This window comes from Scleropages formosus, chromosome 19 (assembly GCF_900964775.1).
Source record: "Scleropages formosus chromosome 19, fSclFor1.1, whole genome shotgun sequence".
NCBI classification, from domain to species: Eukaryota; Metazoa; Chordata; class Actinopteri; order Osteoglossiformes; family Osteoglossidae; genus Scleropages; species Scleropages formosus.
The window spans coordinates 16,084,346-16,097,918 of NC_041824.1; the positions used below are offsets into that span (position 1 = coordinate 16,084,346).

The 13,573-nt window shown below is 43.3% G+C and overlaps 1 protein-coding gene across 1 annotated transcript; it reads left to right on the plus strand.

The window, feature by feature from the left end:
- The first annotated feature begins 1,271 nt into the window (after positions 1 to 1,271).
- LOC108939225 (olfactomedin-like protein 3A) lies at positions 1,272 to 10,076 on the plus strand. Its single transcript, XM_018760379.2, has 3 exons — positions 1,272 to 1,440; positions 7,227 to 7,512; positions 9,209 to 10,076. Exons 1-3 carry the CDS (start codon positions 1,339 to 1,341, stop codon positions 9,991 to 9,993), a joined length of 1,173 nt encoding a protein of 390 aa, XP_018615895.2. The 5' UTR covers positions 1,272 to 1,338; the 3' UTR covers positions 9,994 to 10,076.
- The last annotated feature ends 3,497 nt before the right edge of the window (positions 10,077 to 13,573 follow it).

Here is a 13,573-nt window from a genome sequence, read left to right on the forward strand (position 1 = left end):
TATTTCCTGATTGCTCCTATTGACTTGCACACAGACATATGTCATTTCAATTTTGTTTCAGTCTGGATTATAATTTTGCATCATTTTGGCTACATCTGCTGGGTTTTTATTTCATTTGATTATCTGATTTTTGCCAGCGAGTTGGAGAACGGAGCCAAAGCCCGCAGCTTACGGGGAACAAACAATGAAATTCATGCTCCTTGTTTAATTTTGCCAGCCGTGATAATAAGATCTAATATATTAGTCTGAAGCAGCAGTTTGTGTCCATCACACATGGGCCCCCCATCTTTTCAGAGTGCTGCATGTGGCTCACCTCAGCTGCACGCGGTGTTTCGGGAGACACAGCGCACGCTTCAATTCAGCACAAGCGTGCTGCCATTTATAAAACCAGATGCTCTGGAAACAGGAAATTGCTTCTGCCAAGCCTTTTTTTTTCTGCCGCTGAATTGCGCATTCATTTAAAGTGTGCAGAAATGAAAAAGTGGAAGCACAGAGGCCCAAGCAAGAAGGGAGTCTGAGCCACATGGTGTCAGTGGCCAGTTGTTCTCAGCTATATGGGCCAGGAAATGAGTCTCGTTTTACTGCCCTGGCCAAAAGTATGAATGCATTTTGAAATTTTATTTACTCTGTAGACTGCATCGTTTATTTTATGTTTTTAAAGAAATAAAAAAGAAAAAGCAATGATCATGAACAAGAAACATTTATTTCCTTGGTTTATTGGAGAGTAATGCCGCATCGGTCCGCTTGGGGCGTGAATTTCAAAAGAAACAGGACGCACAAAAGACCAGGCATGAGCATAACTATAAATGATCTTACAGAAAATAATTCTGTTCTCTCAGTTGGTTGCCGCTTATCCGATGTGCTGAAATAGTTTGTTTTGTTGTGCAACGTGTCAAAATTTTCCTATCCGGCCTTTTCAATCAAGTCCAGACTTCACCAGTGCTGAACTGTGATTACAAATGGATAATTTTTCAGTCTACTGAACATTAATTTCAGCAGAAGACTTCAGTCGAAACACTCTCAGTGTAGTTTGGATACCGAAGCAAATAAGTCCAGATTCAAAGCCTTTCTGCGAGAGAACACACACAAACCCGCACGTACGACACAGAACATAGCGAGGTCGGCGGGAGAAAACATCAGCGTTGGGCAGAAGAAACCCCTCCCTCAAGTCCTGCCAAAACATTCTGGCCAAACACGTGGGCTGAGGAACTCCGAACTCCAGAGGAAGGTTCCACACCCCTCCCTCTTCACACACACTCGCGCACAGCGACCATTGGGAGCTTGCAGGAACAGGAGGACACACTGCAGCTTCTGCCGTCTCTCTCTCTCATTCCGGTCATGAGAGCCGTCCTCCTTGTGGTCGCCGTCACCTTGGGCCTTGCCGGTGGCCAGAACCAGGCTCTGATGGACTACCTGGAGCACCGGCTGCTGGCTATCGAGGTAAACGCCACCTCTCGCACCAGTCTAACCCCGCTCTTGTTCTCTGGAAGCTGCCCGACACACAGACAGGGAACTTCGGAGCAGTCGTGGCTGTGCAGTCAGGACTGCCCATGTGACCCACAGTTGAAACTAATACCTTATAAGATAATACCTTAATGGTGACATATTAATACCTTATACGGGGGATGCGGTGGTGCAGCGGGTTTGGCCAGGTCCTGCTCTCCGGTTGGTCTCGGGTTCGAGTCCCACTTGGGGTGCCTTGTGACGGGCTGGCGTCCCACCCTGGGTGCGACCCCTCCCCCTCCAGCCTTGCGCCCTGAGTTGCCGGGTTGGGCTCTGGTTCGCCGCGACCCCGCATGAGACAAGCAGTTTCAGACAGCGTGCGTGTGTGTAAGTAATACCTTATAAGCTGTGCCAGCGGTTTTCAACCAGGGTGCCGGTGACACAGCCCAAGGGTGCCGTACGACTCGGAAATTTTGCCTTGGCTTCAATGGGTTAATTATGTTCATCATTTTTTTTAGACAAGTATTAGCTACAACAGCAGAGATGTAATAATTCTCTCGAACAGATGTTCTGTTATACTGTTTAGACACAGGACTAATGATCACGCTACATTAAACTAATATAATAGTCGCCATCTGCTTTACATCACTTTCTTTGCTTACAGTTACCCACCAGCCAACGCGTGATCCGATGTGGTTTTCGTCTGTTGGTGTGTTGACTTCTCCGAGAGACATAACAAGTCTCTTAGTCTAACGACAAAACGTCCTCGGGGACAACACCCTAATAGAACATTGACTAGGGGTGTTCCAGAATAGGATATAGAGCTTTAGGGCACCATCACGAAAAAAGATTGGAAACCACTGAGCTGGATCATTATGTATGTATGCTCTTTAACTCAAAGGCCTTAAACTGTCAGCCTATAAAAGAATACAAGATGCCGAACGGCCTAGCGAAACCACCGCTGTACTAATGCATTAGTCATCTGCAGGACAATTATTCATGTTAAGAAAAAAGGCAGTTCTGAATAGTCACAAAGAGGAAATGAAACTGTGATGGATGGCTCAGAAGAGCATAAACATTTATTTTAGCACATAATAGCTGTATTATTAGTGGATTAGTGGATTATTATTCCACTGTTGTGATGATCACACTGCTGTAGTTGACATTAGTTCAAGTAACAGTTTGTTTATCTTTTTTATTCATTATTCATTTATTTATTATTTTCTGTTAGAAAATATTGTTAATGAAATTTTTCAGCCAATGCTTTGGCAATACAAGTGTAAACAACTTTTCATGCCGAAAAAAGCAACAAAAACTGAAATATGATATATTTCTCATGTAGATTCCAAATATATCTCCTTTGTGCTGTGAAAGAGAAAATGTTGATCACATTGGCACCCAAAGAGCCAGAAGTTTTTCTTCGACACCAAGTAGCTTCAGATTCCTCACCAGACTTTTCAAGGATTTTTTTTTTTTTTTTTTTCTGTGAAAGTTAAGCGTGTTGAAACGCAAGTTGACGCTTGGTGTGCTTTTCTAGTACAGACCCCAGCGGAGTGTTGGAAAAGCTGTTGTCTTCAGGGCCAGGAAGGAGGAGCAATAGAAGTCAGAACATGGTTAAGGGGATCGGGGGGATGTCTGTGGAGCATTACCGTGCTCCCAAATGTGTGTTTTTTTCCTGTGTTCCGTTTTTAATTTGGATTTTTCTTTCCTCGGCAGCAGAATTTGCATTAACTCTGTCTGATTGTCAGTCTCTCGGGAGCTCCTCCAAGGGGAGCTGGTACAAGGGGGTGGGGGGAGGGGCCTATCTTACGTCTCTGATCTCTGCCACTCGATCTTCCAAACCCCCCACCCCACCTTTGCGCTCCTGCTGTCAACGTGCTGACTCCACACTAATGTTAGAATAAAAAGGCTGCTTCTAAGAAGTCTCCCTGGAGACTCTGCTGTCTCCCTCCCTTCCAAAGGCCGGGTCTCGAAACAACAGAAAAAAGAAACTTCCCAACATGTCTCCGGAAACCTTTCTCGTGGCATCAAGCGATACCTTTCAACTCGTACTCGGAGTTGGCGTGCATTCCCACCTGGATAAATATTAGGGCGGTAAAAATGCTCTAGATGTATATTGTTGGTAAGCGTTAGTGCTTCAACGGCAATAATTTTACAAGCGTCTTGTGTTTGCCTTGTGTCACTCCTGAGAGTAATGTCTTGCCAACAGTGCTTTTTGCGGCACTGGATCCATTGCACTGGCAAACGAATGAATTCAGATGATCACTTGGAATACTTGTAATACATATTTCACACCAGCACTGCAGTGTGCTATAGCATCAATGTCCCTCGGTTGTGGCACATGAGCTGAAGAGCATCAGGGAAGTAACCAACTACCCAGGATTTCAATGCACTTAAGGGTAGGAGATTTACACACTCCTAAATATTCATCGGTGAAAGGAAAACTAGCCCGTTCAGCAGCAGTAACTTAAAGGGGGCAGCTCATAGTGTAGTGGTCAGAGCTGCTGCCTTTGGACCCAAAGGTTGCAGGTTGGAATCTCCCTCTGGGTGTAGCATTCCTAAGCAAGGTGCTTACCCTAAATTGCTTTATAAGAAGTTATGTAGCTGCACAGATGGGTAAGTAGATTAATGCCATAAGCCACTTTCAAGAAAAGTGTCATATAAATGTAAAACTTACTGGGTTTACTGTACTTAATTTACCTTTGAGAGGTGAAGTCTGGCTCTTATAATATCCTTTGAGCTAATGTTGTTTCTGTGTGTACCTCACTCCAGTGCATCTTATTTTTCTTGATACAGCTTACCTAGATTTTAAGTGTATTAGATTAGAAATTATTTTAATTTCTATCTCAGCCTTCCGCCACCTCAGAGCCGTCCGGACACCAGAGACCAGCGATCACTGGGAGGAATAGGACACGAGAACAAGCAGAGTGTTTCGTTCCAAATCCTCCTCCTCAAGTTTATTGCGTGTTCACACAGATTATATACTATTTCGCAGAACGAAGAAATAAGTTCTCACTGGTTTAGAAAGTGAGTCGGGGTCTAGGACAAAACTATAAAAGGTAATGTTAAAAAACAGAATACTGTGATTGGTTATACATATAGAGAGGATATGGGGGGATATGTGATATTTCAGTAACGTCCGTTTGCCCTTGAGCATAAACAAAGAGAGAACAGTTAAACAGAAACTTCAACTTGCACACGCATTCTTAACAGGTCCGACACACACCAAAAGGACAGAGAGGACAGAGAGATCGAGGTTGAGAAGAAACACGAGAGGCATTTATTTCTCAGAAGTGTGAGGCCATTCCAGGCACTTTTGGATGACTTAATGGGCTTTGGAAAGATGAGATAACGTCTTCCTTTTTTGGTTTGTAGACAGGGCTGTATGAACTCCCTTGGTCATAATCCTTGTTTATGATTAAAAGGATTAATACTGTAATCCTATGCCTTTCAGCTAGAATTGTGTACTTGTATGCATTAGTATTATATTAAGTCTTTATATTGTTGTGACTTGGTTCAGTTCTCTCACTAAAATAAGTACGTATGTACACATACACACACACACACACACACACACACACACTGTCTGAGCCGCAGGAAGCCGGAGCCTAACCTGACAACACAGGGTGCAAGGCTGGAGGGGGAGGGGACATGCCCAGGACGGGATGCCACCCCCAGCAGGACTCGAACCCCAGACCCACTGGAGAGCAGAGCTCGGTCCAACCCACTGCGCCACTACGCCACCACGCCACCACCACCCCCAAAACAAGTAAATAAATAAAATAAAATAAACTAATAAATCTGTTCTTTTTGTTAGGGGGTATGGTGGCACAGTAGGTTTGCTTGGTGCCCACTGTCTGATGGGTCTGGGGTTTGAGTCTGGCTTGGGGTGCCCTGTGATGGACTAGCATCCCATCCAGCATCTCTTCCCCTTCAGCCTTGCACCCTCTTCTTCTGGGATGGGCTCTGGCTTGCTGTGACTCTGCTTGGGAAAAATGGTTGTTGACATTGGTTGGTTATTATATGGGACAAGCGGTTCAGAAAATGTGTGTGTGTGTGTGTGTGTATTATTAAATAGTATGTAAAAATTGTGTTTCAACCATATATTTACATCACAGAGACAGCTTTCCTCAAAAACTTGGGCTGAGAAGCAGGAGACAATGAAAGGACATCCCTTCAGATGTTTTTCCTGAGTCAAGTGCATTCATACACCTATTCCCAGTATTATAATGCAATGTCTACGACCGCTTGTCCCAAGCAGGGTTGCAGTGAGCCGGACCCCTGCCTGATGGCACTGGGCGCAAGGTCAAGGAGGGAGGGGACACACCAAGGATGGGACGGCAGTCTGTCGCAAGGCACCCCAAGCAGGGCTCAAATCCCAGGCCCCCCACACAGCAGGCATAGGCTAAACTCACCGTGCTGCTGCACCTCCCTTCCCAATATTATATTTTATTTCAATGCACACATGCTCATAAAATAAAAGAGACACACAGAGAGTGAAAGAAAGAGACAGAGGAATAGAGGGAGTGAGAAAAATATTTGCCTCTTGGGCACCTGGCTGGAAAAATGCCGTTTATATAGTCATGGTGCATTCCACTGGTGTTGATGACAGTAAATGGATTCATAAAAAAGTTACCCATTACTGGTCATTTTTAATGTTGTCTCTGGGCAGAGAAGATGTGAGGTATTCTGTCAGCTTAAAGCCTGCCTCTTGGCGGTGGGGAGCTTGTTGAAAAAAGGGAGCTGTACAAAGAAGAATATAAAAACTCGAGAAGCTCAAAGCAAAGCATCTGTGCTCTGGGAAGAGTGCACAGGATATGACTTGGAACATTTCCCTGTCATACAGACATCTCAGTCGTGCTCCCTATTCACTGAACCCGACCAGAAAATCGGGGAGGGACACTGTTATCACTTTGTGGCAGCAGGTGGCGCCGTGGTTAGAGCTGCGCCTTGAACTCAAAGGACCCACAGTGAAATCCCACCTTCTGCTCTAGTACCTTTAAGCAAGGCTCACTTTTCCCAGGTGAGGTAATCTGATTTTTTTATTTGTTAACAACAGCACAAAATGGAATGTTACCTCAATAATTCCTATATTTGCAAACTATATGTTTTCAACCCCATTAATTTTGCCGATCTACTTTTCAGTGGACAGCCATGGGCTCCTTGACAACAAAGCAATAAACAATAAACCATCAATAAGACAAAGCAGCTCTTTATAGGCTTATACCCCAGCCGATATCAGTCTTATCCCCCACCATTCTCACTTGCAGTTATTATTATTGAGGACATCAATATTTTAGTGAGAATTTTACTCTAATATTTCCCTCTTACACTAGACTGTTTGTCCTGTTGATATCATTGTCTTGTATATATATATATATATATATCCTTTTCTAACTATGAACATTGACTATATATACTATATATATGTGTATATACAAGTGTGTGTTTAAGACGGAATTGAAGAAACAAGCTTATTTTTGCTTGTTTTTGTGTGACGTTTTGTATTTTGTATTTTTTATTTTTGTTATACAGTAAAAAAAATAGAAAAATAAGACTAAGCAGCTCAAATAAATGCTCTTTTAGGGTTATCAGTTGTTGCTGTAATTGTTTTTTCAGCATTTATGCTGTCAACCCTCATATTCCAACTCAGGGGGAAAGGATAGCTCTCAGAACAAGAGCGTTTCTCTGTCCCTCAAACCACCAAGAGCAGTGTGGTCTCTACTGGTGTGGGGACACTTTTGATGACTTCCCGTTTTTTTTTTTTTTCCATGATCTCTCAGGAGCACATCTCTGTGTGGCAGGAGGAGGCCAGTCACTACGCCTCCGAGCTGCGAGACTTCCAGCACCAGATGTTAGGTTTGGCCCAAGGTCTGAGGAAGCAGAAAGACGACTTGCGAGCCAGTCTGTCCACTGTGGGCTCCCGCCTGGACCGCATCGAGCGGGAGATGGACTACGTGGAGAACCAGAACCCTCCACAGCCTTGTGTGGACACTGACGAACAGCTGGCTGAGCAGCCGGAGCCCATGGGGCAGGAGGGGGATCAAACCAGGCCCACAGAGCTGTCAGGTGAGTCAGGCAAGGACCACATGTGGGTCCTGAGGACACACAGCAGGAAATACTGTGAAATACTATTTATACCATGCTACATGCAGTATACCATATGGTTTTTCCTCCCGCCAATGTTTGTAATTAGAACAGGGAATTAAAACAGAAAGTCTCAGATGATAGCTGTGAGAAAATTTATCTCCACACCGTAGCACGGTTGTGATGTATTCTCCTGTCCACATAGTAGGGTGGACATGCATTGGAGCTGATCAGGAGTTCTTACTTTTCTCCAAAGCAACTTCCAATCAACACTATGTAGTGTTATCAACCCACACACCATACTCACCCAAGGTCACTTACACTGCTAGATACACTACTTACAATGAGTTACTCATCTATACACCAGTGAAACACACCTTCTCTCTGTCACTCACACACTATGGGTGATTTTAGAGTAAGAAGTTCACCTGAACAGCATGTCTTTGAACTGTGAGAGGAAACCCATGCAGACATGGGGAAAACATGCAAACTCCGCACAGACTGAGCAGGACCGAACCCACATTCGCTCATACCACCCAGGCGTTGTGAGACAGTAACACTGTGCCACCCGCACAGCTTTCCTGATCGAACCCAGGACTTTGGGAAACATCAGTCAAGAGCATTACCCATGGTGCCATAAGCAGTCTGCCAGGTAGAATCAGGTGCTTGTCTTTATTTTTGATGACTATCAGCAATTGTGGTTTACCAGCATCAACAACATACCATAAGTAACAAATGTTCGGGTTGCAAATTTCCAGCTTGTGGAAGATGGAAATTTCTAATAGTTTTCAAATAATTCTATGTTTACATTCAGCAAACACATTTCTCCAAAGCAGCTCACAATGTTAAGCTTATGTACAGTGATTTACACAGCTAGGTAAGATTTACTGTATCTGTCCAGGGTAAGTACCTTTATCAAAGGTATTCTGAATCCAAAGGCAGCTGCTCTAACCACCACACCACCTGCTAGAAGGTGACCTATTAGTAATTGTAATTTGCCTGTGTGCTGTCCTCATGATATGTGTTTTATTTAGTTTTAGTAGTGGTTTCAGTACCTTTCGAATAAAAAACTCTGCCAGAATAAGAAATGGGTAATAAAACTCCTATTTCCTGCACTACGTAATTGTTTGTTTCTGCAATGCATGAGCTCAGAAGACTGCCAGAAGAGCCATGTAAAGTCAAACCCCTCTGCACAATCAAAGGAAAACTTTTTTTTCTTCACGGTTTTTAGTGCTAATGCTCTGGTTACTGCGGATTTGCCTCCCTCATCTGTGTCTCCTCCATCATTAGCGACTTCTCCTTCGGCTGCCAGCTGCCGTGTTCCTCCTTTGGATCTGTCAAGTTCATTTTGATTTCTCGGCCAGCGAAACGGAGCGCTGCAGGCTAAACCATGTGTCCTGCATACTGAGGCGCGGCTTCAAAAACATATCTCAGGTGCTCGAGAAATGCTAATGCCACAAGAAAGGCTGGAATGTTCTGCTGAACGAGACATTTGAGTAGAAAAATCCAACCCAGACTCTGGATTCTGTGCTCGCTTGTGTCGGTGCATGTCTTCTGAGCGTACTCTTGGACTTTGATGCACTTTGACCTTTCTGCTGGCCAAAAATACAGAGACTCAAGAAAACACAGGCAAATAAGCAGCACGCTAGCGTTGACCCATCCTCTGCTCGCTCCACAGACTGCACGGACATGATCTTCAGCATCAAGGCTATGAAGATCCTGAAGAGGTCAGGCAGCTCCAAGGGTGTGTGGACCAAAGATGCTGGATCTCGGTCGGGGAAGGTCTACGTCTTGGATGACGCTGCCGAGGACACCCTTTACGAGTTTGACTCCTTCCGGCACTTGAGTACCTCCTTCAGGTTCACCCATGGCGTGCCGGTCAAGCTGCCCTCTCCCTGGAGTGGCACAGGGTATACGGTCTACAATGCCCATGTCTACTATGTTCAGGAAGGGAGGGCCTTCCAGGTGGTCAAGTACAACCTGCAGAATGGCTCAATAGTCGAGAGCGCCGTGTTCCCAGTTGAGAACCCCGTGCCAGTATACGGCCTCACCCCCAGCACCTACATTGACCTGGCAGCCGATGGCACAGGTCTGTGGGTCCTCTATGCTAACCGCAGGAGTGACCGTAACATCTGCCTGGCCAAAATGGACCCTGATACGCTGGATATCGAAGAGATGTGGGACACGCCATGTCCCAGAGCAAATGCGGAAGCCGCCTTCATCGTGTGCGGCACGGTCTATGTGGTGTACAACACAAAGGTGCCCAGCCGGTCGCGAGTGCAGTGCGTCTTCGACGTCGACGACATGATCCCCAATGACATGGCTCCGCTGCTCTACTTACCCCGGCGCTACAGCTCTCACTCAAGCCTTAAATACCACCCGTTGGAACAGCAGATCTACGCCTGGGACGATGGCTACCAGGTCCTGTACAAGCTCATCATGAAGAACAAGCTAGAGGTGTGAGCGTCCCCTAGAGGCCGTTGTTAAAAGTCAACGATCTCTCAAGAAGCATTTATAGACATTGCAACTCCACTCAGCTGGCCAAGTTATTCACACTCCACTTTATCAGTTTGTAAAAAACATTTTAACTTATGAACACAAATGTGTATATTTATGTTTAACTGTAGTGCACATATACATTTAATTTATATACTACAAATCCGTTGCTCGTTATATAAATCACTTTGGCAGCTGTATGATTTCTGGTATTTCCAGTCTTGTTTCTTATTTACAAGACATGATGCATTTTTGCGCGCAAAACACAACTTGCTGTAAGAACGGTTTCATTTAAATGATGTATTTCAGACTGCAGCATAATCTTTCATGTGACATTCGTGCGACAGACCATAACGGGCATATCCAGATCATGAAAACCGCTGCAATATCTATTCCATTTCCTCATTTCCCTTCAGTAGCACTTCCTATTTCTGTGCAATATGGCAGTATAATTTTTTAGGATTCTCTGTAAGTGAATAAGTAATTTTCACTCAACGAATTAAAGATTCACAACTGGAAAAATGCCCAAAGGCAAAATGAAAAAGGCACGGACCCTCTGAAATTAATCGTTCCAATATGTATATGTAGGATACATACACTCTGAATTTTCCATTCAGACACATGGAGCATCTTTGTGAGAACATTTAAATACGATCAAAGCAAAAGCTGATTAAAGTCATGTCACTGTCTGTCTTGATTTTAAAATATGGCATCTGCTACGAAATGTGTTATATTCTTTAATCTAAACCCTTATGCAATGCTTTTTAAATGCACATTACATTCATTCTCAGCTCTTAAGAAGACAGAAATTGCCAGTACATCTTTCGCTGTCACATTCCTTGCTTCTGAGTAATCCAGGTGTAAAGGTTGTGAGACTGACCTGTCTCTGATGTAACGTGATGAGATTTACCGCAGCAAAAGGGAACATGAGCATTTTCTTCCCTTAAATCACAAACGGGGTTGTAAATGACAAGTGCGCTGTAGTGTAATAGGAGCAGATGAGCACATCACAGTGTAAACATTTCTGTCTTGTGAACAGCTCTTCCTGTCATGTGTTGTGTAAAAGTTTCTGCCCAAGACATGATTTCATTTCTGTCAGCTACACTTAGGTCAGAAAAAAGAATGGGGTTTTCTTAAAGAAAAAGACAGGGGTATATGTGATTCAAAGCAAAGAGAACAAGATGCAGAGACTGCACTTATTAAAAATAAAGAAATGTGCTTTTTTCATTTTTTTTTTAAACTGGCTCATTGTGCTACTAATAAAGATTGTAATATGGATTCATCATCTTGTCAAAGGTAAGATAAAACCTCCCTTCATTTTTCCATAGAAAGCATTTAGAGTGTCTGAAAAATCACAAGTGTGCAACATTGAACTATTAAACAAAATCCAAGAAACAAAATTTAACAGGAAACTTTTACCCTGATTACTAAAGATGAGTGAATAGTTGTAATTTTATAGATACCACTGTGACTTTCAAAAGGGCTCAACACCATAAGACATATTAATCAATGTTTGTAACTGGAAATTGCAAACAAAACACTCAGGCAGGGTGTGGTGGCACAGGGGGTTTGGCTGGGGCCTGCTCTATGGTGGGTCTGGGGTTTGAGTCCTGCTTGGGGTGCCTTGCGACGGACTGGCGTCCCGTCTGGGGTGTGTCCCCTCTAGCCTTGCGCCCTGTGTTGCCAGATTAGGCTCTGCTGTGCCACCTCAGGGCAAGTAGCTCCCTCGGGTAATAAAATTTCAATAACAACATGCATGTTTTACACTTTCTACACTCCATACTTACACAGTGGTGGCTGGTAGTGAAGCGTTAGAGCTGCTGCCATTGGACCTGCGGGTTCAAACCCCAGCTCTAGTACCCTTGAGCAAGGTACTTACTCTATGTTGCTCCACTAAAAATTACCCCCTAGTACAAATGGGTACATAACTGTGAATCACTCAACATCTTTAGCTGCTTTGCAGAAAAGTATCAGGTCAACAAATAAATGTCAAAAATAATAATTCTAAAATTAAACCATCTTTACAGTGGATCAAGTAACCAGTCCCATGAAGAATAATGTTCTGTATGACAAGTCAGCTTTCTGAAGATGCAGTGTCCACTGGGCACCAGTAAATTAGTCTTTGTGACCACAAGTTCGCAGCGAAGTGAGAATATTATATTGAGTTCTCGAGTGAATGTTATTTGACTTTGGGTAGTAGCATTATTGTGGAAAGTATAACACCATGTTTTAATGTGGTGGTGCACAACAGAACACAGAAATGTGCATGAAACAAATGAGTTTTACCTGCAGCTTTAAACAATCTAGGCTTTAGAAAGGGATTCCTCATGAAAGTACAAGCATTTGATGCATTGTTTTCTTTGTTCTATGCAACAAAGACAGTGAGACGTGTTGCCTCTGACAACTGTTGCACAACAACAATGGGACCTGTGGCTTCTAATGCCCAGGTCAGTAAGTGAACACTCATTTAAACCGTTATGCAAACTGCTTCACAAAACATAGCGCTTATTAAATTTAATTAGGTACCAAATGTTCCACCCATTAATTCAATTTCAGTAACCCTTCATCCAATTCAACGTAGCAGAACCCAGACATCATCCCAGAGAGCGTGGGGGTTGAGGCAAGCCGCATCATGGATGGGACAGTAGTCGACTTCAGGGTACCAAATGATCTCCTATTCAGATCTGTCCAAATTTTGGTCAGTCAGAGATTTCTGACCTTTCTGTATACATTTGCAATAGTGTAACCCTTGCTATTTAATAAGAAATTATATAATATTATATTTTAAGAATATATAAATTATAATTAGTCTTGTCATTGAAAAAAGTTTTGGCAATGTTTTCATTAACCAATTACACGCATCAGCGAAGCAGGGTATTGACAATAAATAAAAAAAATGAGTAAGTAATGTTTACTATAAGCAATCAGTGGTATTATTGGATTTCTTTCTTTAAAGATAAACAGCAATGAAAATTACATTCATTAATTTAGCAGATGATTTTCTCCAAAGCACCATAGAGTAATTCTTTCCTTTAAACAGCTGGGCAATTTTCAGTGGAGCAATTCAGACCAAGTACCTCAATCAAAGATATTATAGCAGGAGATGAGAGTAGAACCTGGGTTTTTTAAGTCTAAATGCCATCTATTAGTTTACTAAATTAATACTTCTTGATGGATTGAAACTTTTTTGGCAGAAGTGGTTGTTTAGTTTGTACATGTAGGTCTGCCTGGATGTGAAGGCAAGGGGGGGCATGGGTCCCACCCATCCAGTCAGAGCTGGATTTACGTGCTGTTGGTCATAGGGGGTTTAATGGTTTAAAAAAAAAGCAGGTATGAAGGTTTGAAAAGATTTGGTAAAATGATTATGCTTGAATGGGGTAATTATGGGGCAAAATGTAGCAGCTGTGCAGTCCGTCAGGCTTCAGCTGTGAGCGGAAAGGCAGCTGCGTGATGCAGGTGTCAGCTGTTCAATAATGTGTCGGTTGTCGACCTCACCTTTGAAAGAAACGTTTGGAAACATGTTTTTTGTTTATGCGCCTCCAGCTGG